The 23,558-nt window shown below is 47.6% G+C and overlaps 1 protein-coding gene across 3 annotated transcripts in view; it reads left to right on the top strand.

Moving 5' to 3' along the window:
* LOC120720341 (son of sevenless homolog 1-like) overlaps positions 1-23,556 on the top strand; it is a 36,781-nt gene extending 13,225 nt beyond the window's left edge. Inside the window, exons 3-23 of one of the 3 annotated variants that reach the window (XM_040009982.1) lie at positions 2,862-2,993; positions 3,071-3,235; positions 3,379-3,588; positions 3,714-3,857; positions 3,932-4,042; positions 4,408-4,506; positions 5,133-5,260; positions 9,381-10,042; positions 10,364-10,445; positions 11,675-11,791; positions 11,933-12,036; positions 12,216-12,438; positions 12,519-12,638; positions 12,731-12,893; positions 13,010-13,127; positions 13,255-13,427; positions 14,195-14,311; positions 14,398-14,674; positions 15,609-15,653; positions 22,238-22,359; positions 22,740-23,556. In XM_040009982.1, the coding sequence (XP_039865916.1) occupies positions 2,862-2,993; positions 3,071-3,235; positions 3,379-3,588; positions 3,714-3,857; positions 3,932-4,042; positions 4,408-4,506; positions 5,133-5,260; positions 9,381-10,042; positions 10,364-10,445; positions 11,675-11,791; positions 11,933-12,036; positions 12,216-12,438; positions 12,519-12,638; positions 12,731-12,893; positions 13,010-13,127; positions 13,255-13,427; positions 14,195-14,311; positions 14,398-14,674; positions 15,609-15,653; positions 22,238-22,359; positions 22,740-23,312 (3,885 nt within the window). In that variant the 3' untranslated portion in view covers positions 23,313-23,556. Of the gene's footprint in view, positions 1-2,861; positions 2,994-3,070; positions 3,236-3,378; positions 3,640-3,713; positions 3,858-3,931; positions 4,043-4,407; positions 4,507-5,132; positions 5,261-9,380; positions 10,043-10,363; positions 10,446-11,674; positions 11,792-11,932; positions 12,037-12,215; positions 12,439-12,518; positions 12,639-12,730; positions 12,894-13,009; positions 13,128-13,254; positions 13,428-14,194; positions 14,312-14,397; positions 14,675-15,608; positions 15,654-22,237; positions 22,360-22,739 lie in introns of all 3 variants that reach the window. The other 2 variants (XM_040009980.1, XM_040009981.1) reach the window with 2 other exon arrangements.
* Positions 23,557-23,558: the final 2 nt, after the last annotated feature.

Raw genomic sequence — 23,558 nt, 5'->3', positions numbered from 1 at the left:
AATAAGTTGAATCAAGAGACCTGTCAATAACCGAGCCGTGATGACAGAATAACCTCGGGTTATTGGCTCCCTTTATCCACTCAGAGCACAGGACAGGTGTGCTGTGCCGTGTGATCAACTATACCCATGGCTTCAACCCAGAAACCACATCAGATCAAGGGCCGTGCGATATGACCCGGTTATCTCCCGATAACCTCATCTGTCACTAAATGTGCTTTTTCTGTAACTCGACCCGTGTGAGGCGTTTTCAGCGGAGTGTTCTGACCGATGCATGAAACCATCTATTTTTAGATAGAAGTTGTAACGGCCGCCATTTTCTTTGTGAGTCTTTCTACACGGCGTGCTGCGGGGAAACGCCCGTTGTAGCGTTTGAGTCTGAGGTTGGTTTGGAGCACCTGACGGCTCTTTGTTGCTTCTCGTCCGTAAACTCTCTCCACTCTCTGTCACCTGATAAGTAGGGCTGGGCAAAACGATTATTTTCCTAATCGATGAATCTGAAGCGATTAATTTTTCGATGCATCGATTAATCTAACGATTCATTTTTCAATCCGATTCGATTTCGATTCGATTAACGATTTTTTCCCCATTATTTGACTTGTATAGCAATTTCACATTTACTAATTTATGTATATAAATGAAAAACACAAATTTATTCATTTGAAGACCTTTTAATAAAAAAAAAAATTCAAAATAAAGTTGTAGAGGTCGTACAATCAATACAATAGAGATAGCATTTAACAAGAAATGAAATGTGCAAACATATATAAAATTAAGGAAAAGTTAACAAAACATTTCAAATAAATAGCAACAATGGTGTCTTTAAACAAAGAAAATGTAACAGTCACTTTGCTTTCTGCCAAAAAGTGCTCTTCATTCACAAAACAAAATCCACAATAACATTGTACTACAATCTTCTGTTTTTAACAAAAAATTAAATGTTTTGCAAAACAAATATAACAAAGGAAATCATAGCAAAAAATTAATAATATACAAACTGCAGCAATGGCGTCTTTGAACAAATAATGAAATGACAAGTTACCCCTAAGTAGGACTCTGTGACCAGACTTGTCCAGGCGTCAGTGGTAAGGGAGATTTTGATGTGGCTTTTTTTTTAGTTCATTCCTTAGTTTCTCCACTGAAGTTTCATACTTTCTCTCCATCATGCTTGTAAATTGACGCCTAGACGGCAGAGTGTAACCTGGTTGGAAAGTGGTCAGCATTTCTTTGAATCCCTCACCCACAGCAAGTGGTCTCTTGTCTTTTAAAATCATAGCTAAGACGCTCTCAGTAAGTACAGCCACCTCCTGGGGGGTGCATGGTGTACTTCTTCTCTGACAGTAGTCCTCCAGACTTTTCTGTTTATTCCTGAAATCATAAATCACACACAGCACACAGATGAATTCGAATAATTACTAAATAATTATATGGAAAGCATAATATCAAAATAATTTGATAAGGATCTGGTTGAGATAGATATATACACACATACTGTTATGCCATGTGCTTTCATAGCATAACAGTAAGAGGTTAATGATAATCCCCAATGTTGAACATATGATATGCAGTAATCATGATGGCTGGAAAAGATAACGTTTAAACAGCCATAGCTGATGGCACCTTTACTGGTGCACTGCTTTCTAGTCATTAGATGGCATAACTTTGACCTATAAGATCAAGCTGGAGAAGCATTATGTATAAAAACAGCGTTCAAATAGGATGAAACACATTAAACTTGACAAATCAAGAGTTCATTGTCATTTTGCTTTTGCAAGCACTTTAACAATGTTGTAATAGTGTCCACGACGGCTACGTTTAGCAGGTGGTGCATTATCCTTGTTAACATTTCTCCTGCGGCCAATTCGCTGTCTCACATTTTTGTCTTTCGCCGATTCTGATAATCAGCCTGCGTGCATTCCGACTCATTTTGCCAGCATGGGCCACAAACCAAAAAAACAATAACAACTAAACAGCAGCTGCTATATGTTACTGCTAAGCAGCTTAAATGAGTTTTGCATTTACGGAGGTTGGGTGTTTATCTCTGTGTCTATGAGTGAGTGTACGTCTACGTGGGGGGGGCGGTCTGGATGAATTAACGGGTAAAAACTAGCGTTAGTAAAAAAGTTAAACTTACGGTGGTTTGTCCTTTGCAGAAGCTGCTCCTGGATGCCGTCGTTTGAGGTGCTGGTGCATAGCCTCACAAAGCCACCTCACAAAGCCGGCAAACGACTGAATCACTTCCTTTTCTGTTAAAATATCCCCATACTGTAGAACTGCGTGTTCGGGTGGAGTGATTTAAGTTGACTGCAACTGCCTCACTCATGATTCCGCTACTCGCTGCCGCCATGTCTTTTTTTGAAAGTGACGACGCATCGACGCAGATTTTTTACGTCGACGTATTTTTTGCGTCGACGTAATCGATTACATCGACGCGTTGTCCCAGCCCTACTGAGAAGAGCTCTGTGCTGTTCGAGTCTGAGGTGGCGCCGCTTTGTGCCAGAACTTACATTGTGCAGTTTTCCGTGTCAGACGTTTCATAACCAAACCGTGTCCGCACAAAAGAGGCGGCCTTCGTTTAGGAATAAGGTCCTGGATTTGTGTGGACTGGTCCGTCTGTTTGCAGCTACCTGGTTCTGCCTCGTCTAAACTGGTCGTGCTGGGATTCTCTGTCCCCGCAACCATAAACAGTGGATTTTGCGTCACCGTGAAACAAACGATAGTGTATTATATGAAAGATGTTTTCATTTCGTCATATCGCACAGCCCTGCTCAGATCAGGTGTTGTTTGGTTGATATTGGCCCAGCCAAGGCGTGCGGGCTACTGGAGTCCGCTCCGTGTCCTGAACCCGCCCCTTTTCTCTCCAGGAGCGCGTGCAGAAGAGTTTTCCTCACCCGATCGATAAGTGGGCACTCAGTGATGCTCAGAGCGCCATTGAGAAGAGGAGGAGGAGGAACCCGCTGGCGCTGCCTGTTGATAAGATCCATCCCCTGCTCAAGGTACATTTCTTCATTATATGGCTTACGCACATTTCCCATGGTGCCTTGAGTGTGTTCACCACGGTGCTGTGCTTTAGGAGGTGCTGGGCTATAAGATCGACCACCAGGTGTCCGTGTACATGGTCGCCGTCCTGGAGTACATCTCTGCGGACATCCTGAAGCTGGCAGGAAATTACGTGAGGAACATTCGACACTATGAGATCTCCCAGCAGGATATCACCGTGGCCATGTGTGCCGACAAGGTCGCACACGCACACGCACACAGCAAAATACAACACAGTCCAGTGAAAGCTCCACACCGTGCAGCCGCTCAGTCCGTCTCATGGTTTGGAGGAACCTTTAAACTCTGCGTGTCTCACCTGTAGGTCTGTGTGTCGCTGTGCAGGTGTTGATGAACATGTTTCACCAGGACGAGGAGGACATCAGCGGCTTCCCGCTAATGGATGAGGAGCCGTCAGCCAATGAGGAGCAGAGTTACTATGAGCTGGTGAAGAGCTTCATGGCGGACTGTCGGCAGTACCTGAGGCAGCTCAACCTGATCATCAGGGTGTTCAGGGAGCCCTTCAACTCCAACTCCATGCTCTTCTCCCAGCACGTATGTCCACCGGTGACATCACTAACTGGTCTGGTGATTGGTGATTCTGTTGTGAGTGACGACGACGTGTTTGATCCGTGACATTCTCAGGTTGGTGTAATTGATGAGTCTCTGATCGATTGCAGGATGTGGAGAGCATCTTCAGTCGGATCCTGGATATCCACGAGGTGACGGTGAAGCTGCTCGGTCTGATCGAGGACACGGTGGAAATGACTGGCGAGGGAAGTCCTCATCCTCTGGTGGGGAGCTGCTTCGAGGACCTGGCTGAGGTCTGTACGCCTGTGGATTGATCTGTTGATCGATCGGTTGTCTGCTTGAGAATGACGTGAGCTTTGATTGGCAGGAGTTGGCTTTCGACCCCTATGAGACGTACGCTCAGGACATGCTGCGCTCTGGCTTCCATGAACACTTCCTCAGTCAGGTGTCCAAACCTGGAGCTTCCTTCCACCTGCAGGTGAGGCCAGTACTCTGATTACAATGGTTCTGTCAGAGAAGGTGAAAGCAGACTTTTCTGACCTTTGACCTCTGGGAGGTTCTGGGATCAGTTAAATAAAAAAATACAGCCTGTAGTGTTTCCTGCACATTCGTTGGCTAACGACTTGTGATTGACAAGTCGTTAGCCAATGAGCGTGCTTTCACAGGCAGAGCCACCTTTCCTCTGATGTCATAAGACAAACAAACGAGCGGGTGCAACGTCAGCTGATTATCATGTGAGACGAACCTCTGCTCAGGTGTGCAAGCGTGTTGATAGAGATCGGCGTGTGCGGCGGGTCACGTGACCGCTGATGATGAAGCGTCTGTCTGTGTGTCTGTCTGCAGTCCATCTGCGAGGGCTTTAAAGAGGCCGTTCAGTACGTTCTGCCCAGGCTGCTGCTCACACCTGTTTACCACTGCCTGCACCTGTTCGAGATCCTCAAGGTGAGTCTCCTGACAGTGATGTTTGTACATGTGTGTTAAATCCCGCTGCGCGTTTCTGCACGCTTCCACCCGCAGAGATCAACAGAGGCGATGCCGAACACACAAGTGCACCTGTAACTCACCTGCCTTATACACGCACTATACCTGTATCAAACCTGGTCATAGCACCGCCTTATGATGGTAAATGGTAAATGGCCTGTATTTATATAGCGCTTTACTAGTCCCTAAAGACCCCAAAGCGCTTTACATATCCAGTCATCCACCCATTCACGCACACATTCACACATGATGTGGCGGTATCCTGCCACAGAGCATTCCCTGCAGGCCGGCAGTGGCTGAGCACATGAAACTGGTCCCAGGTGAACCCAGTCAGGTGCGGTGATGGCATGCACCAGTCTCCCGTGGAGCCGGTCCAGGTCTGGGACTTTCCACTGCGGCCGTAAGAGGCTTTGCCCCTCTGAGGGCAAATCTCTGAAATACCTCCAGTCATGTAGTGCAGATTATTTCACAGCTGAGGGCTCACGGGGGGCAGAGGGAGTCCTGGACTCTGATTGGACAGCACAGGTTTTGTTCTTAGTTCTCTGTCTGATGGAGGTAGTTAGCCCCTCCCCTCTCTGTTTCCACAGCAACTGGAGGAGAAGAGTCAGGATGACGAGGATAAAGAGTGTCTGAAACAGGCCATCACGGCTCTGCTCAACCTGCAGAGCAGCATGGAGAGGATCTGCTCCAGGAGCCTGGCCAAGAGGAGGCTCAGGTACGCACACCTGCACGCACACAGACACACACGTGCGCGATGGACGGGCAGAGGGCATGAGTAGAAATGATAATAAGAACCTCATGACCGACAGCAGGTTATTGATCTTTACCTGTTCATCAATAACTAATAATCAGTGTCAGGCGTGTAGACCACACGAGGACTGCTCCTTCACCTGTTCATGGCAAAGAGTCAGCCTTCACACCTGAGTGTGAGATCCCCGAGCGGAGCCAGGACAGAACCAGAACCGGCCGAGTTCAGCTGTAACTGCCGGGCAGCAACTCGCACTCTGCACAAACACTGTGGGTGGGACTCCGCCCATCCTCTGCGTTTCCCTTTGGACCAAAATAGAGCAGGATGGGGAGGGGAGGGTTCGTTAGGGTCGCCGGTGGGGGGGGTGGCGGTGTTTGGAGGAAGTGGCGTAAGCGCGAGGGCAGCTTATTGTTCTCTGTTAGAAAGAAAAGAGCTCAGAGAGAGAGAGAGGGGGAAAGCTGCTGCTGCCGCCCGCTCAGTAAAGTTTCTCCTTTATTACACGACAAACGAGCAGGCGGAGGACCCACGGTCGATGACTGGCAGGCGGACATGAGGACGTAGGTGACCTCTCTTTGTTCTCTCGTGTTTTCCTGCAGGCGTGATGGTGGTAGACAAAGAGCGGTGGAGGTAAACTGGAGAAAAGCAGCTTAGATACGACCTGTTAGTGTTTTTGTTTGTAGCAGTCGATGCTAAGGAGCCAACAGCTAACGAGGGGATTGGCTGGTTTTAAGTTTGAGACGTGGAGCGTTCAGCATCAGGCTCAGAAGAAATGATGATACGAGAAATGTAATGGAGGTGTGGTTAAACTGATGCACCGCCCACCAGCAGGGATGCTGCTTTGAAATGCATGCTGCATGCTCCGTCTTCTCCATAGCCTGGCGGAAACGGCGTCCGAATCTCCGTGTCTGATTGGTCAGAGCACAGAAGTTTTTGTTCCACCCTAACTCTGAGGAGGTGGAGGTGTTTCCCTCTGTGGCTGAGCACCACCTGTCTGGCTGATAAACTGACCTGAATACAGCGCAGACCGCCGTCCTCCATCTCTTCACTGACGAGTTACAGAAGAGCTGGAAAAGATTTATATCAGCCTGTGAGGCGGGTGGAGGCGGGTGGAGGGAGATAGAACTGGTGGTGCAGTTGGATTCATTGCTGGTTAGACAAAGATGTGTTTCATAACTCTGAACAACAGATTTTTAAATCCGTCCCGCTGAGACTGAAGTGCAGGTGTCAGGTTTTAGTCATCGACAGTTTAGCACTTGCTGCCATGTTCAGAGCTGACTGGGTGACGTGCTCGGTGCTCAGGTGAGGCGCTCATTACTCCGTGCACTACTTTTGTTAAACTTCTTATTAAAGCTGAAAGTCACAGCTGGATGGATCCTTGCACAAATCATGCAGATAAGGCTGGTAATGAATGACCAAAGGCAGGTGGATGGAGGCAGGTGGATGGCGTGGGGTAGAGATGCATAAAAGCCAATAATGAAGGTCGGTGCCGGCCGATGGGTTCAGAGTTATACTGATGGTCACTGGTGGGGGCAGATAAATATCAGTAGGTAAACGCCTGGTGTTGGAGGCAGGCCCTGGGTGAGGGAAGTAAATGTGGTCGAGGTGCTGCTGCAGCCCGGTGAAGCCCCGCCTCCACATACCTCGGGGGTTTAAGTTATAATGTGATTAGTGAGCAGCTCGCAGGAACAACAGGCTCAGTGAATAAAGCAGCAGTCCGTCCGCTCTCAAGTCGTCCAATCGATCAGACCTGCAGGGCCATCAATGCGTCTGATCAGCGCTGCTTCCTCATGCCTGCAGGGTTCACATCTTGATGACATCACATTGGTGTTTTTCACACGTTGATCAGAACCCAGTACTGCCATTGATAATACACGTGCTCATTAATGACGATGTCACTGTGTCTCTGTCACAGCGTGGCGGTTTGTCCCAGCTGAGGTCCGAGTCGGCCTGCAGTGACCTCACTTCCTGTTGTCGCTGCAGCTTTGCTGGTTTGTACAAAGCCTGACCTCCTCAACCAACCCAATGATGAGTGAGCAGCTCTGTTAGCAGTGAACTAACTTCCAATAATTTAGCGATCTGTAGCTGATCAAAAATGTTGATCACGTATGTCTGTGTGACGCACAGGAAGAAAGCAGCAGCTGACAGGAAGTGAAACGTGTAACTCTGACCTCAGCTCATAACTTCAAGAGCTGCTATACAGCTGCTGCTTTTATTGTGAAAGTCCCGTGATTTCCTTAAATGTGTTTCTCACTGAAATCACACAGAGACCCGCCCCCTCTGGCTCTCCAGGGCTCGCAAAATTTCAAAATCCTGGTAGTCCTTCGGGCAGGGCCTCTTCAGTTTTTGGTAGCCCAAAATAAATTTAAGTAGCCCGAATAAAAGAGAGAGCAATTTTTTGATTGATGTTTTGTTTCCGTTACAATATTATACATTAAAGTATAATATTGTAACGGAAACAAAACATCAATCAAAAAATTGTTGAAACACAAATTACAACATTGTATAAAAATTACAACCATCAACTCAAATACTTGGTTCTAATTGAACAGAAATTTCTATGAACTTGTAAGAACTGTGTAGGACATGAATCAGTCTGTGTCAGAGCCTGAATCTGAAATTTCCACTGAAGTCACGGGTAAGAGGAACCAAGATCGAGGCCATTTGCTTTTTGAAGTTTGCAAAGACTGCTAAATTGTGCCAGTGGTAGTTCACTCTTTGCAACATAGTACGCTGTTCTAAACAGATTTTTCAGGTTTAGTTTTAGTATGTTATTTGCAATTGGTGTTTGTTCTGGGAAAGATATTGCAGACTGAGCAATAATGCGTTTCTTGCATTTCACATGGGTTCTAATGGGGCCTTTCTTAAAATGACTGGTCCCAGTAACAAAGGCGCTTGTCGACTCAGAAATCCGGCACACCCGGCAGAACATTGTTATTTACACGGGTGCACATAAGTGGTCCGCATGTGCGCATTCGCTGTCAAAATAAAAGACGCGCAGCAGATAAGAAGTTGCAACGTGTGTTCGCGTCCATATTAAATCCACTGTTTTTGTCCGCTAGAGTGGGATTTTCACGGCACATTCCGCACCACATCTCTGTGCGTTCATCATTTGTTTGAAGCCAGCTCACCTCCCGCAACCACTTTTCCGAGAATACGCGCTTCTTTTGTGGTTCGGACTCCTTCTGACATTTCTTTGGAGGTGGAGGAACACCAAAGTAATTGCTTAAAGGAGCTTCTTCGACATCTTTAAGAGTTCTAAACAAATGTCTGTCCTCCTCCTGAACATCTTATGTACGCAAACGCGCGTTGCAACTTCTTATCTTGTTTATCTTTTTTATTTTGACAGCGAATGCGCACCTGCGGACCACTTATGTGCAGCCCCGGTTATATAGCTCGTCATATTGCAGCCACAGAAATTCTTTTGTCCATGAAACCATAAAGCTGCACTTTCTTTTTGCCTTATAGTCTGATTTGTCATAACTTCTCCGTTTTGTGGTAAGCTTTTCTTTGGCTGTCACTTCTTCACCCTGACCTGTCTTATTTGGCTCAGCAGAACTAAAATATATATGCTGCTGCTTTTACACACGCACTCACATAAGCTCAGCGATTCTCTGCGCGATCAACCTCTCACATGTTTAAGCTGCGGGAGATTTCACTTGTCATGTTTGCATAGTAAGCTAACGATTAATAAGACGATGTCAGAGGAATTGGTGCGCAAATTATCGTCACTCACCAATCAGTGCTGTCGCTCTCTATACACAGTTTGCGCGATTGCAAAGTGAAAGCAAAAAACAAGCGCAAATTCAAACGCGATTTCAATATGTCACATATTGACAGTGGCTCACCGATGCCAATGACATAATTACCCAGCTACATTTTGAAAGAATGCAAAAGCATTGACATATATTTTTCCTTCCTACGATAGGCTGACGGGCAGGGCAGAGACAGATTTTGGTAGCCCGACTGGAAAAATCGCTAGCACCGGGACGTCGGGCTAGTGATTTGCGAGCCCTGCTCTCTCCATCCTCCTCACTAACTCTTCTTCTTCTTCTTCTACATATTCTCGCTCTTGTGTGGCGGCGTGCAGCGAGTCAGCGTGCCGTTTCTACTGCCACCAGATGAAGGGTAAGCACCTCGCCATCAAGAAGATGAACGAGATCCAAAAGAACATCGACGGCTGGGAGGGGAAGGACATCGGCCAGTGCTGCAATGAGTTCATCATGGAGGGTACCTTGACCCGCGTCGGCGCCAAACACGAACGCCACATCTTCCTGTTCGACGGCCTGATGATCTGCTGCAAGTCTAATCATGGCCCGCCGCGGCTGCCTGGTGCCAGTTCTACTGCGGAGTACCGCCTCAAAGAAAAGTTCTTCATGCGCAAAGTTCAGATCAACGACAAAGATGACAAGGAGGGCGAGTACCGCCACGCCTTCGAGATCATCCTGAAAGACGGCAACAGTGTGGTGTTCGCCGCAAAGTCTGCAGAGGAGAAGAACGGCTGGATGGCGGCGCTGATCTCGCTGCAGTACCGCAGCACGCTGGAGCGCATGCTGGACACCGCCATGCTGCAGGAGGAGAAGGAGGAGCAGATGAGACTCCCGGGCGCCGAGGTGTACCGTTTCGCCGAGCCCGACTCCGAGGAGAACGTCGTGTTCGAGGAGAACGTCCAGTCCAAGTCCGGCATTCCCATCATCAAGGCGGGGACTGTCCTGAAGCTGATCGAGAGACTCACCTTCCACATGTACGCAGGTGAGGCGTGATGTCACACAGGTGAGATGTCGTACTGCTGCTGTTTTAGCTTCTTGACCTGTAGCTTGAGTTTCAACGTGGCAGCGAGGTGAGACTTGGGGGTGATGTGGGCGCCGACTGTGCCGGTGTCCTGCAGGTTTTAGACATGTCAGCTGATTTCAACGGCTAAATGACCTCCAAGTTCTCCAGAGGCCTGCTAATGAACTAATCGTGTGATTTCAGGTTTGTCGACCCAGGGTGAGATCTAAAAGCTGCAGGGCACCGGCCCTCGAGGCTGATTGATCTGATCCCTCACTGATCAGCTCGTGTTTTTTCCTTCAGATCCAAACTTTGTCCGGACTTTTCTGACCACCTACAGATCATTCTGCAAACCTCGGGAGCTGCTGGACCTGCTCATAGAGAGGTGAGCTTACCTGCCAGGCACAGTGACCAATCAGAACGCCTGCTCTCACACAGCGGTTTCATTAAAACCCCGTCGTCTCGTGTGTTATTTGGTTTATTTATCATTTAAACAAATAGAACCATATATACAGCAGACTGGCTCATATTTACGCTTCAGCTTGTCTCTGGTTGCCTAGCAACACATATTGTTTACACGCAATTTCATATGAGTCTGGAGAACCAATCGGAGCACATTGAAGGAGCTCGGACAGAAAAGCATCTGGACTTGTTTAAGTTCCTTGAAGACGTTTCATCCCAGAAGCGTCTTCAGTTCTGAGACCAGATGGTGGAGTCCCAGATTTAAGCCCTATGGGAGCATCCCCCAAGAGGGTCCTGGACCCCCTATTGATCATCTGCCTGATCAGCATCTATGTCCACTGTGTACGACCATCTTTGAACAGAGGGCGGGGCTTACCACACCAACTGTCTGCCATCTATAATCTAGTCTGAGATCCTTCCCAGATGCCTTAACGCCCACTCACTTCCTGGGCCATCTGACCTCAGTAAGTCACATGATAGGGTGGGGCTAGGTTTCACAGCGGGTTCACCTGATACCACCTCACAGGGGTTAGGGGTCTACGATGACCTGGATCCTCGTGTGATTAGGGGAGGTTCAATAGGGGGTCCAGGACCCTCTGGGGAGACACTCCCAGAGGGCTTAAATCTGGGACTCCACCATCTGAAACATCTTCAAGGAACTTAAAGTCGACTCAGTCCAGATGACATTATCCTTGGGATGCAAGAATATACACCTAAGAGTGTTCCTGCAGTCACAATAACTTACCGTATTGTAACGAGTTGTAGATATTTACTTTGTGCCATAATTATTCTGTAAGAGCTGTTGTTTTTAAAATGTAATAATTAAATTAAATCTTAAAAACCCCCAAAGAAGTCCAGGTGCTTTTCTTTCTGAGCTGCCTAGACGACGACGACCTGGAGGACTGAGAACCTTCACAGACAATCGGAGCAAATAAAGTGTGAGGAGCAGGGTGGAGGAGGAGGAGGAGCAGAGGTCTTCTGTTAATGGTTCCAGTTTTCTCCATTTTGGGAATGGAAACCATCTTTCAATGGGCTGAAATTTGACGATATTCCTGCCCCCTTGTGGACTGTGGGGAGGTCGCAGCAGAAGCACACCTGTTGAGATCCACAGGTGTGCTTCTGCTCTCAGCTCTGTGATGTTGATGTTTTCAGGTTTGAGATCCCGGAGCCAAAGCCGGCGGACGCCAATCAGACGGAGGGAGGAGAACAGCCACCCAGCGCTGAACTCAAACGCTTCCGGAAAGAGTTTGTCCAACCTGTTCAGCTCAGGTAGGAAGCGCTCCTGCTACAAGAGACACCTGCTCACACCCGTTCTCTGAGTTTCGTTTACAATCTGCTCGAGTTTGGAATAAATCGAAAACGATGCGACTTTAATTTAGTAATGTCGTCGTCCTCCTCGTCCTCCTGCAGAGTGTTGAATGTTTGTCGCCACTGGGTCGAACATCACTTCTATGATTTTGAGAGAGACCCTCTCCTTCTGAGCGAGATGGAGGACTTCATTGCTTCAGTCAAAGGTACGTACAGGTGTTCAGAAAGGTGCAGCACAGACGATAACGCTTTTTCAAAAATCCGAGTTTTAAAAAGGTCAGCTATTCTTTTCTTACAAGATAAAACTGAATATGAAAACATAAGAGCTTGTAGTCAGTGCAAATGTGTAACAGCTGGAGCAAGGAAATTATGTCATATGTCGCAGGTAAGGCGATGAAGAAGTGGGTGGAGTCAATCACCAAGATCATCCAGAGGAAGAAGCAGGTCCAGGTGAGCGTGCCGAGTCACAGCATCACCTTCCAGAATTCCCCTCCTCCCATCGAATGGCACATCTGCAAACCCGGAGACACTGAGCACTTCGACCTTATGACCCTGCACCCCATCGAAATCGCCCGCCAGCTCACCCTGCTCGAGTCCGACTTTTACAGGTAACATTCCACCCTGCGCCTGTCTTGCACCAGCCTGGCACCTGTCCCACTGTTATCTAACCACCGACCTCCACCTGCAGGGCGGTGCAACCGTCTGAGCTGGTCGGCAGCGTCTGGACCAAAGAGGACAAAGAGATCCACTCGCCCAACCTGTTACGGATGATCCGACACACCACCAACCTCACCCTGTGGTTTGAAAAGTAAGCCTTACTTTGGCATGGGCGGGGTCTAGTGTGCGGTAACTAAACTCCACAAGTACGTCAGGCTGATGTCAGCTGTACTTCCTCTGCAGGTGTATCGTAGAGACGGAGAACCTGGAGGAACGCGTCGCTGTCTTTTCCCGGATCATCGAAATCCTGCAGGTGTTTCAGGAGCTCAACAATTTCAATGGCGTCCTAGAGGTCGTCAGCGCCATGAACTCTGCACCCGTGTACAGACTGGATCACACCTTTGAGGTAATAATGACCACGAACGTCACTGACATCAGAAGGATCTGAGTTTAATCTGCTGACAGAGAATGTGAGCGTCATCGTGTGTTTGAAGAAGAAGAAATGTCGGTTTATGGTTGCAGCAAATTCCGAGTCGTCAGAGAAAAATCCTGGAGGACGCTCATGAGCTCAGCGAGGACCACTACAAGAAGTACCTGGCTAAACTGCGCTCCATCAACCCCCCCTGCGTCCCCTTCTTTGGTATGATTTCCCTCGGGATTAGTAGTATTATCAGTCAATCAATTTATCAATGACTCAATTCTCACAGATCTCTAATGGATAACTATGCAGCTCGAAGGTCAAATAACTGTATGTGTGTGTGTGACAGGAATCTACCTGACCAACATCCTGAAAACGGAGGAGGGAAACCCCGACTTCCTGCACAGACACGGCAAAGATCTGATCAACTTCAGCAAGAGACGGAAAGTGGCCGAGATCACCGGAGAGATCCAGCAGTACCAGAACCAGCCGTACTGTCTGCGGGTGGAGGGTGACATCAGAGTGAGGACACACACCCTCACCTTCTGTTCACACACACACACACACACACACACACACACACACACACACACACACACACACACACACACACACACACTTTGGCAACAGTGGGAAGGAAAAACTCCCTTTTAACAGGAAGAAACCTCCAGCAGAACCAGGCTCAGGGAGGGGCGGGGCCATCTGCTGTGATTGGTTGGGGTGAGAGAAGGAAAACAGGATAAAGACATGCTGTGGAAGAGAGACAGAGGTTAATAACAGATATGATTCAATGCAGAGAGGTCTGTTAACACATAGTGAGTGAAGCAGAAACACCCAGTGCATCATGGGAATCCCCGGCAGCCTACGTCTATTGCAGCATCACTAAGGGAGGATTCAGGGTCACCTGGTCCAGCCCTAACTATATGCTTTAGCAAAAAGGAAAGTTTGAATCTTGAAAGTAGAGATAGTGTCTGTCTCCTGAATCCAAACTGGAAGCTGGTTCCACAGAAGAGGGGCCTGAAAACTGAAGGCTCTGCCTCCCATTCTACTTTTAAATACTCTAGGAACAACAAGTAGGCCTGCAGAGCGAGAGCGAAGTGCTCTAATACGGTGATATGGTACTACAAGGTCATTAAGATAAGATGGGGCCTGATTATTTAAGACCTTGTATGTGAGAATTCTGGATTTAACAGGAAGCCAATGAAGTGTGGTTGGAGCAGCGGTTGGAGCAGCGGTTGGAGCGCGGTCTTTTGTTGTTGACGTGCATTTGTTTTGTCTTTGTGGAGCAGAAGTTCTTCGAGAACCTGAACCCAATGGGCGACCTGTCGGAGAAGGACTTCAGTGATTATCTCTTCCACAAGTCTCTGGAGATCGAACCTCGCCAGCTCCGATCGGCTCCTCGATTTGTAAGTACGAGCGTGGCGGCACCTTGTCATGTTACGTGTTGCATTGCGTGTGACATGCATGACACTAATCAACTCACCTGCTGCAGGCGAAGAAGTACACCTATCCTCTGAAGTCTCCGGGGATCCGACCCACTTCGGCCCGACCCGGCACCATGAGACATCCGACGCCGCTCCAGAACGAGCCCAGGAAGATCAGCTACAGCCGCATCCCGGACAGCGAGTCCGAGGGGATGCCGGCCTCTGCCCCCAACTCTCCCCGTACCCCCCTGACCCCGCCCCCTGCCTCCTCCGCCGCCTCCAGCTCCACAGATGTGGGCAGCGTGTTCGACTCGCCGCAAGGACCCAGCAGCCCATTCCACTCCAGTAAGACCCGCCCACTCACACTGACATTGAGCCTGCCCACTGATATTATTTAACGCACATGTGACCACCCAACCCTATTGGCTGTTTTTGGGTTGGAACTGTGGCTTCCTGTTTGCTGTCCACCTGTGACCCCTAACAGGTCACGACAGCAGCAGGACCAATCAGACACAAAGTAAGCCTCTTAGTCTGAACGAGGCGGCGACAACCTGCGCTCCGCCCTCGTGCTGCGCTTCAGGACGTTCTCCGCGCGCCTCCTCTCCTCGCGCTCTCCTCTACTATCGCGCCTCCTTTCCTCGCGCTCTCCTCTACCATCGCGCTCTCTTCGCGCTCGCCTCTACCATCGCGCCTCCTTTCCTCACGCTCCTCCCCACCATCGTGCCTCCTTTCCTCACGCTCCTCCCCACCATCGTGCCTCCTTTCCTCACGCTCCTCCCCACCATCGCGCTCTCCTCTATCGTGCCACCTCTTCTCGCGCTCGCCTCTACCATCGCGCCTCCTTCCCTCGCCTCCACCATCGCGCCTCCTTCCCTCGCCTCCACCATCGCGCCTCCTCTCCTTGTGCTCCTCTCCTTGTGCTCCTCTCCACCATCGCGCCTCCTTTCCTCGCGCCTCCTTTCCTCGCGCTCACCTCCAGCATCACGCCTCCTCCACCATCGCGCCTCCTCTCCTCGCGCTCCTCTCCACCATCGCACCTCCTCTCCTCGCGCTCCTCTCCACCATCGCACCTCCTCTCCTCGCGCTCCTCTCCACCATCGCACCTCCTCTCCTGGTACTCCTCTCCACCATCGCGCCTCCTTTCCTCGTGCTCCTCCCCACCATCGTACCTCCTCTCCTCGCTCTCGCCTCCAGCATCGTACCTCCTCTCTGCAGGATGATGTCACCACTCCTCTCCCTCCTCTCCCTTCCTCACAGTGTTTCTCCTCTTCACCTGCAGCCTGCGACAGCATCTTTGCTGTGGTGTCTCTGCCGCACGGCCCACGTTAGTATGACCTTCCTGACTCTCTGTACGCCTGCTCCACAGCTCACCTGCGCCCCACACATCACACCTGTCTGTCTCTCACCTGTCTCAGTGTGTTTCAGGTTTCTGTTCCATTGTTATTGATTGCTCATTGGTATAGAGGATATTGATTAGACTTCCTGTTGTGTCTCACCTGTGCATGATGTCACACCCATTGTATTAGTTTGTCTCCATAGAAACCGTCAGCTGGCAGCTGTGTTACTGTCTCTGCACTGGCCGAGATGAAAGAAGGCGTCAGGGAAGTTCAGTGAGTTCTGATCCGGCGGCTCGCTCGGACTCTGGCGTCTCTTGGTTCGGGCAGCAGTTGTAGTTTGATGCGTTGGCAGGCTGATGTTGGGCTGCGTAAACTGGGAATGTTCCTCATCCCCATCACCCTTGGGAAAGGAGGGTGCTCTAAGGTGGGGGAGGTAGCACAGGTCATCTACTAATCCAAGGTTGGTGGTTCGATCCCTGGCTGCTCCAGGCTGCGTGCCAATTATCCTTCCAAAATACTAAGTTGCTCTCTGACGCATCCATCGGAGTGTGAAGGCCAGAAAAAAGTGAAAGAGGCCTGCTGTAAAAAGACTGGAGTCCATTTTCCAGCTGGATACAGTTGGACTCCAGCGTCTCGTGGTTCAGGCAGCACACGATGGCCGAGGTCTTGGCAGGCTGCTCTCAGGCTGCGTAAACTGGTTTTGGGGACGAGCGTGAGATGTACCGGCTCACCTGAGTCCACTCGTACCTTCCTGGTTCTGTACCTGTTCGCTGGAACAGGACTCGTCTTTGAGTACCTGACGTGCTTGGATGAGTGCCCTGTCTGCTGTTCTTCCATGCACACAGTCACAGTGAATCGTGAAGGGAAGGTTGGAAAGTTCCTCGATCAGCTGAGGGTAACATGGCAGGCAGGCCTGGGACATTCGTCTACCACCTCCACAGCATCCTGAGTAGGGCTGGGTATCGTCACTGATTTCTAGAATCGATTTGATTCTATTTGAATCTGTGAAGTTTTGCCTCACACAGTCAGAAATATCATAATTCTGATCATTTATCAGTACTGTGTGAGCATCACAGCAAATGCCTTTGTGTCAAAGTAACTGAGAATAAAACAGAAAAACATTATGGAGATTTTCCTGGCCTGGATTTTTATAGCAGATAACCTTAAAATATCTGCAGTAGATTAAAAACTGAAGAAAACCATGAATCAACATGAAGTGAAGCGGAGTCAAGTTATAGAGGTTTTATTAGACAGCGTTTTGCAATTTGGTATCATTTTAAGTTTAATTTTCTTTGGTATTAAACAGCAGAAATGAGGCTTTGTTCAATTCAGTTCAATTCAATTTTATTTACACAGCGCCAAATCACAACAGCAGTCACCTCAAGGCGCTTTATATTGTACAGTAGAGCCTACAATAATAGATACAGAGAAAAACCCAACAATCATATGACCCCCTATGAGCAAGCACTTTGGCGACAGTGGGAAGGAAAAACTCCCTTTTAACTCTCCTGTTATGTTGGTTTCCAGGAACACCAATTATGCTCCTGGGTTAATTTGACCCAGGGCAAATTTACTCATCCAAAAGTGTCAGAAACACTGGCATTGATTATTTTACAATTTTCTTTTATAATTTTGATTGTTTTTGTTTTCTGTAGTCATGCAGATGACATGTGAAATCTCTTCTGTGCTGGGTCAATGTGACCCGCAACATAACAGCTCTGAAACCTGACTGAAACTCTTCAAATAAACCATTCCTCTGCAGATGATCTGTTAGCTGTTTGACAACTACTCTTTCAAGGATGTTTGATATAAAGGAAGGTTGGAGATTGGCCTATAATTAGCTAAGACTGCTGGGTCTAGAGATGCTTTTTGAGTAAAAGTTTTAACTATAGCCAGCTTGAAGGCCTGTGGTACATAGCTGATTATTAGAGATAGGTTGATCATATTTAAGATCGAAGCATTAATTAATGGCAGGACTTCTTTGAGCAGTTTTGTAGGAATGGGGTCTAAAAGACACGTTGATGGTTTGGAGGAAGTAATTATTGAAGTTAACTCAGAAAGATCAATTGGAGAAAAAGAGTCTAACTTAACATCAATGGTACTAAGAGTAGCTGTAGATAATATTACATCTGTGGGATGATTATTGGTCATTTTTTCTCTAATGATTAAAATTTTATTTGTGAAGAAGTTCATGAAGTCATTACTAGTTAGCGTTAAAGGGATGGTTGGCTCAACAGAGCTCTGACTGTTTGTCAGCCTGGCTACAGAGCTGAAGAGAAACCTGGGGTTGTTCTTATTTTCTTCAATCAGTGATAATAGTAAGATGTTCTGGCTAGGGCAGGGCAATATGGCCAAAAATATTTATCACGATATATATTTGAAACTTTGCGATAACGATATAACTGACGATATAATTGATGCGAGACAAAATGCAACTCCACAACTTTGCTAGCGCAAAAAACCCCCATCCATTTATTTTCACTTAAACAAGCAGCTGTTTTTTGTGTGCATTAAAGCTATATAAAAATTTAACAGTGCAAATGCAAATTCCTTGCTGAAAGTTTAACCAAAAGGCATTTCCAGTAGAAATGTGCTGACATATCCTGAGCATAACCATGTATAATATCCACTGAAGTTAAAAAGAGGTGCTTTGCAACATTAAACTGCAGTGTGCCAAATAAAAACGTCAAATACGTATTTTTCGGACCATAAGGTGCACGGGATTATAAGGCACATTAAGCGAAACAAAGCAGTCAGATAAATCAAACTTTATTCAACTCATTCTTCTTGCTTCCTCCACTTCTGTACCATTGATTCATTAATGCTGTATTCTATCACAGCTGCTCTATTCCCGTGTCGTTGCAGTATATTAATGACTAACCTCGTATTGTGGATGGATTATCTCAGTTGTTCTCCTGACTGAAGTTTGGTCCGTTTACAGCATCCTGCCATAGGATTGCATTTGTCTCTAACCATCAGGAACCTTCACATTAACTTTTATCAAGCGGAAAAGTGTTAGCGCTCATCCTCCAGCCTCACTGTTTATGCTATGCTAACATAGCTGTGTAGCTAGTGATCACGTAGCACATCAGTATATACCAGCTAGTCCAACTTCAGTAACCCTACAAACGTCACTGCTGTTTAGTTTTCTGTCTTCATTTATGTTGGAAGTGATAGCAGAGCTGTATGTTTGAATTTGTTCATAAATCTCTCAGTCAGAACATGCTATATCATGCTTAGGTAACTAGCGAAACTAGCGAGCTAACTTCCTGCTAACTTCTAACTCTGTTAAATTTCATAAATCCTGTTTTCATGGATGCCTGAATGTTAAACCTAATTCTTACACCTGGTAAAGCAGCAACGCTGATCATTTTATTAAAGATGAAATAATTTAGACAGTTTTTAACTCTCAGTGATGCTGCAGTGTTCGTTTGACTTTGGACCTGAATGAGACTGAGTTTAGGACCCAGATTACTCCCAGATTTACGAGCACCTTAGACCGACAAATACGGCAATAACGACGGCCCGCTTGCATGTTGTACAAAAAAAATGTGCTTTGGTGAGTATCTGACGGACAAACACCAAACCAGTTCCACATCACTGAAGTTGCAGCATTTTTACAAACCAGTTCATCGGTTTCGCTCAACGATGCGCTTCCCCCCTTCTCATTCTCCGTTGCCGCCATGCTTTTTCGGCCATGTGCGTATGAAAACAAAGGCACTGGGCATGCGTCTTTTAGCCATATTCTATCGCGATATTTTATTTTCTCAGCGTTGCCCAACATTATACCGGTATTACCGTGAACTGTATGATATGGCCCAGCCCAAGTTCTGGCTTTGCGGAGGGCTTTCTTATAAAGCAGCAAACTATTTCTCCAGGCTAAATGATGATCCTCTAATTTTGTGATACGCCATTTCCTCTCCAGCTTACGAGTCATCTGCTTTAGGGTACATGTTTGAGAATTATACCACGGAGTCAGGTACTTCTGATTAGAGACCTTAGTTTTCACAGGAGCTACAGTATCCAGAGTCGTACGTAGTGAGGAGGTGAAATTATTAACAAGATAATCGACCTCTGTTGGGGTAGCGTTCAGATAGCTGCTCTGCTCTATGTTGGTACAGGGCATTGGAGATGATAACAGTGGGTGGATTATATTCTTAAACTTAGTTACAGCGCTTTCAGAAAGACATCTACTTTGATAAAGTCTACTCTCCACCGCTGTGTAATCAATTATTGTAAATGTAAATGTTATCAGGAAATGATCAGACAGGAGAGGGTTTTCAGGAAACACTGTTAAATGTTCAGTTTCTATGCCATATGTTAAAACAAGATCTAGAGTGTGATTAAAGTGGTGGGTGGGTTCTTTTACATTTTGAGAGAAGCCAATTGAGTCTAATAACAGATTAAATGCCATGTTGAGGCTGTCATTTTTAGCATCTACATGGATGTTAAAATCACCCACAATAATTATTTTATCTGAGCTCAGAACTAAATCAGATATAAAGTCTGAGAAATCAGAGAGAAACTCTGTGTAAGGCCCAGGTGGACGATAGATGATAACAAGTAAGACTGGTTTCTGAGTTTTACAGCTGGGGTGGACGAGGCTAAGCATCAGGCTTTCAAATGAATTAAAAGTCTGTCTTGGTCTTTCATTAATTAATAGGCTGGTGTGAAAAATTGCTGCCACACCTCCCCCTCGGCCTGTGCTTCAAGATTTCTGGTAGTTAGAATGACTCGGGGGTGTTGATTCATTTAAACTAACATAATCATCCTGCTGCAACCAGGTTTCTGTAAGGCAGAGTAAATCGATTTGTTGATCAATTATTAAATCATGTACTAACAGAGACTTGGAGGAGAGAGACCTAATATTTAATAATCCACATTTCACTGTTTTACTCTTTGGTTCAGATGTGGATACTGTATTGTTCTTTCTTTGTGATTGTTTATGTTTAAGTTGTTTGTTGCTGGTTTTTAGTTTGTTTTTTGTCTTTTTGGGAGCTGACACAGTCTCTATGGAGATGGGTTTTTGGGGGGTAGCAGGAGGAGAGAAGCTGCAGAGAGGCGTGTAAGACTGCAACTCTGCTTCCTGGTCCCAACTCTGGATAGTCATATTTTGGGGGGTTTACTAAATTTGTCCATGTTTCTAGAAATGAGAGCTGCTCCATCCAAAGTGGGATGGATGCCGTCTCTCCTAACAAGACCAGGTTTCCTCCAGAAGGTTTGCCAATTATCTATGAAGCCCACATCGTTTCTGGGACACCACTCAGACAGCCAGCAATTTAAGGAGAACATGCGGCTAAACATGTCACTCCTGGTCTGATTGGGGAGGGGACCAGAGAAAACTACAGAGCCCCACATTGTCTTGGCAAAGTTGCACACCGATTCAATATTGATTTTAGTGACCTCCGATTGGCGTAACCGGGTGTCATTACTGCCGACGTGAATTATGATCTTACTGAATTTACGTTTCCCCTTAGCCAGCAGTTTTAAATTTCCTTCAATGTCGCCTGCTCTGGCCCCTGGAAGACAGTTGACTATGGTTGCCGGTGTCTCTAGCTTCACATGCCCCCGGCGGATGTGTCGCAGAGTGGGGAAAAACGGTTAGACACATGAACAGGTTGGTGGGGTACCTGGGGCTTCTGTTTAGGGCTATGCTTCCTCCTCACCGTCACCCAGCCGCCCTCTTTCCCCAGCTGCTTGGGGTCTGCCGGGGAACAGCTACGCTATCTTCGGCTGCACCAGCTACAGGGGCCTGGCTAGCTACAGGTGAATCAAGGGTGCGAAGCCGAGTCTCCAATTCAGTAACCCTGGCCTCCAGAGCTGCAAATATGTTACAGATATCACTACTGCTAAAGGAGGCTGAGGAGTAACTAAACATCTGACACAATGAGCAGGAAAGTGCAGGAGGGACAGGTGAAGAGGCCATGCTGCTAGCGAGTCGGCTACAAGCTAAGCTAAGTTAGCAAAACAGTAAAGACACAGTGATTGAATACTTTGGCTATAAATTAGGTAGTGAGTACACGGAGTGTGCTTTGGATGAAGCACGTGAAGATTATACTATGAAAGAAGAATGTATCTAAAAGTTTTTAATTAAATTCCTAAGCAGATAAGCTACTCAGAAACACCACTGTGTTTGAGCAGGAACAGGAAGTAATACTCTACCGCAGAGCGAGCGAACACCAAGTGACAGCCTTTGTTGCCTACTCACCTCTCTCTATTGACCTACACTTTCAAACATACACACAAGGCCTACAGGAATATCTGGATTACGGCCAATCAGAGAGGTCCCGCCCCTGACCATCTCTGAATGGTTTAAACCACGATATGTGGATAATGTGTGTCTGTTGTTAACCACATGGAGACTTTCAGAGTTGCTGAGACTTTACTTTTTTTTTTTTAGTCGCAGCATTGAGAAATTAGGTCGCATGTGCAACCAAGTTGGTCGCACTCTGGAGCCCTGAAGTACTTAAAGCGTGAAGTTAACGAGCAACAAACCAATCTGCTGCTGGCTGCTGTATGGTTCTCCTGTTCGTTCTCCTGGTTCTAACAGTGTCTGTCTGGTAACTTTCAGGGTCCTCTTCGGTCTCCTCCATGGTGAGCTTCAGTCGGGCCTCTGAGGATGTTCCCGTTCCTCCTCCTGTTCCTCCCCGCAGACGACCGGAGTCGGCTCCTGCTGAGTCTTCCCCCTCCAAGGTACCCTCTTTGCTTTAGCCCGAGGAGCTTCTGGACTGCAAGAACTTTTCAGGGTTCCTTCTGTTCTTTGTGTATCACAGAGCAGCAACCACCAAATTCTTAGAACCTGTTTTTAGCTTCAAGCTGTTTATAGACCCGGAGGAGCATTTCCTGTGGTTCTGTGGCTTTTCCAGCCCAGACGTGTAGCCTCCACCTTGTTGTTGTGGGTGTAGTTGTTGCTGTGTCAACCTGTTGGCGTCCTGTTATGGTGTAAATGTAAACAAAGGTCTGTGGTGAGGGGAGGCGGGGCTGTTGTCTGACGCCGCCTTCTCAATTCAATCTTGATAAAGGTTCATTTGAATGTGACATTTGACCCCCCCCCCCCCCTTTCTCCCTCACAGATGGTGTCAAAGCTGGACAGCCCCCCCGCCATTCCACCTCGTCAGCCCACCTGTAAGCTCCACCCCTCTCGTTACTCGTCACTGTCATCATCACCACCTGACAGCCCCCCCTCCCTGCCTCCACGAGAGCCCCTCAGCTCCCCTCTACACCTCCTGCCCCCCCCTCAGGGTCGTCCCCGCTGTGACCTCCTGCCTCAGGCTTTCTTCCCCCCCAACATCTCTGGCCCAACTTCCATTTGCTCCACCCCCACCACATTGTCCTCCTCACCCCCTCTCCCTGCTCCTGTCACCCCCACCTCCAGGAAATTACCCCTGCCTTCTCCACCCCTCCCCCCACTCCCTCCCCTCACCTTGGATGGCCCCCCTGTGCCTCCACGTCACAGTGTTCCCAAACTCCCCCCGAAGACATACAAGAGGGATTCTGTTGGACACGCCCCCATGCTGGACACGCCCTCTGTGCGATTGGACAGCCTGGAGTTCCAGAGGGTTCAGGGACAGCTGATTGGACAGGCTGTGGAGGAGACTGAGTTAACACTACAGCTGATTGGATCAGAAGAAAGTAAAAATGTGTGATGGACCAATCAGGAAGCTCTGACTGCTTCGAACTGAGACTGACTGTAAAACAAAAATGTGCTCTTATTCTGAACATCTCTGAGCTCAGACCTCAGAGGGACGAGACCCTCAGGTACTGGCCTGGAGCCACACAGGTACTGCAGTGGTTCAGGTGGACCTGATGAAGAAGATGGTGGTGATGTCATTATTAATGATGTAAACAAAAACAAGGGAATAAACATTTCTTTCACTGAGCTCGAAGAAACC

Source organism: Simochromis diagramma, unplaced genomic scaffold (genome assembly GCF_900408965.1).
Source record: "Simochromis diagramma unplaced genomic scaffold, fSimDia1.1 OVJJ01000578.1, whole genome shotgun sequence".
Classification (NCBI taxonomy): domain Eukaryota; kingdom Metazoa; phylum Chordata; class Actinopteri; order Cichliformes; family Cichlidae; genus Simochromis; species Simochromis diagramma.
The sequence above is the reverse complement of the archived record's forward strand: the minus strand, read 5'-3'. Positions and strand labels throughout refer to the sequence as shown.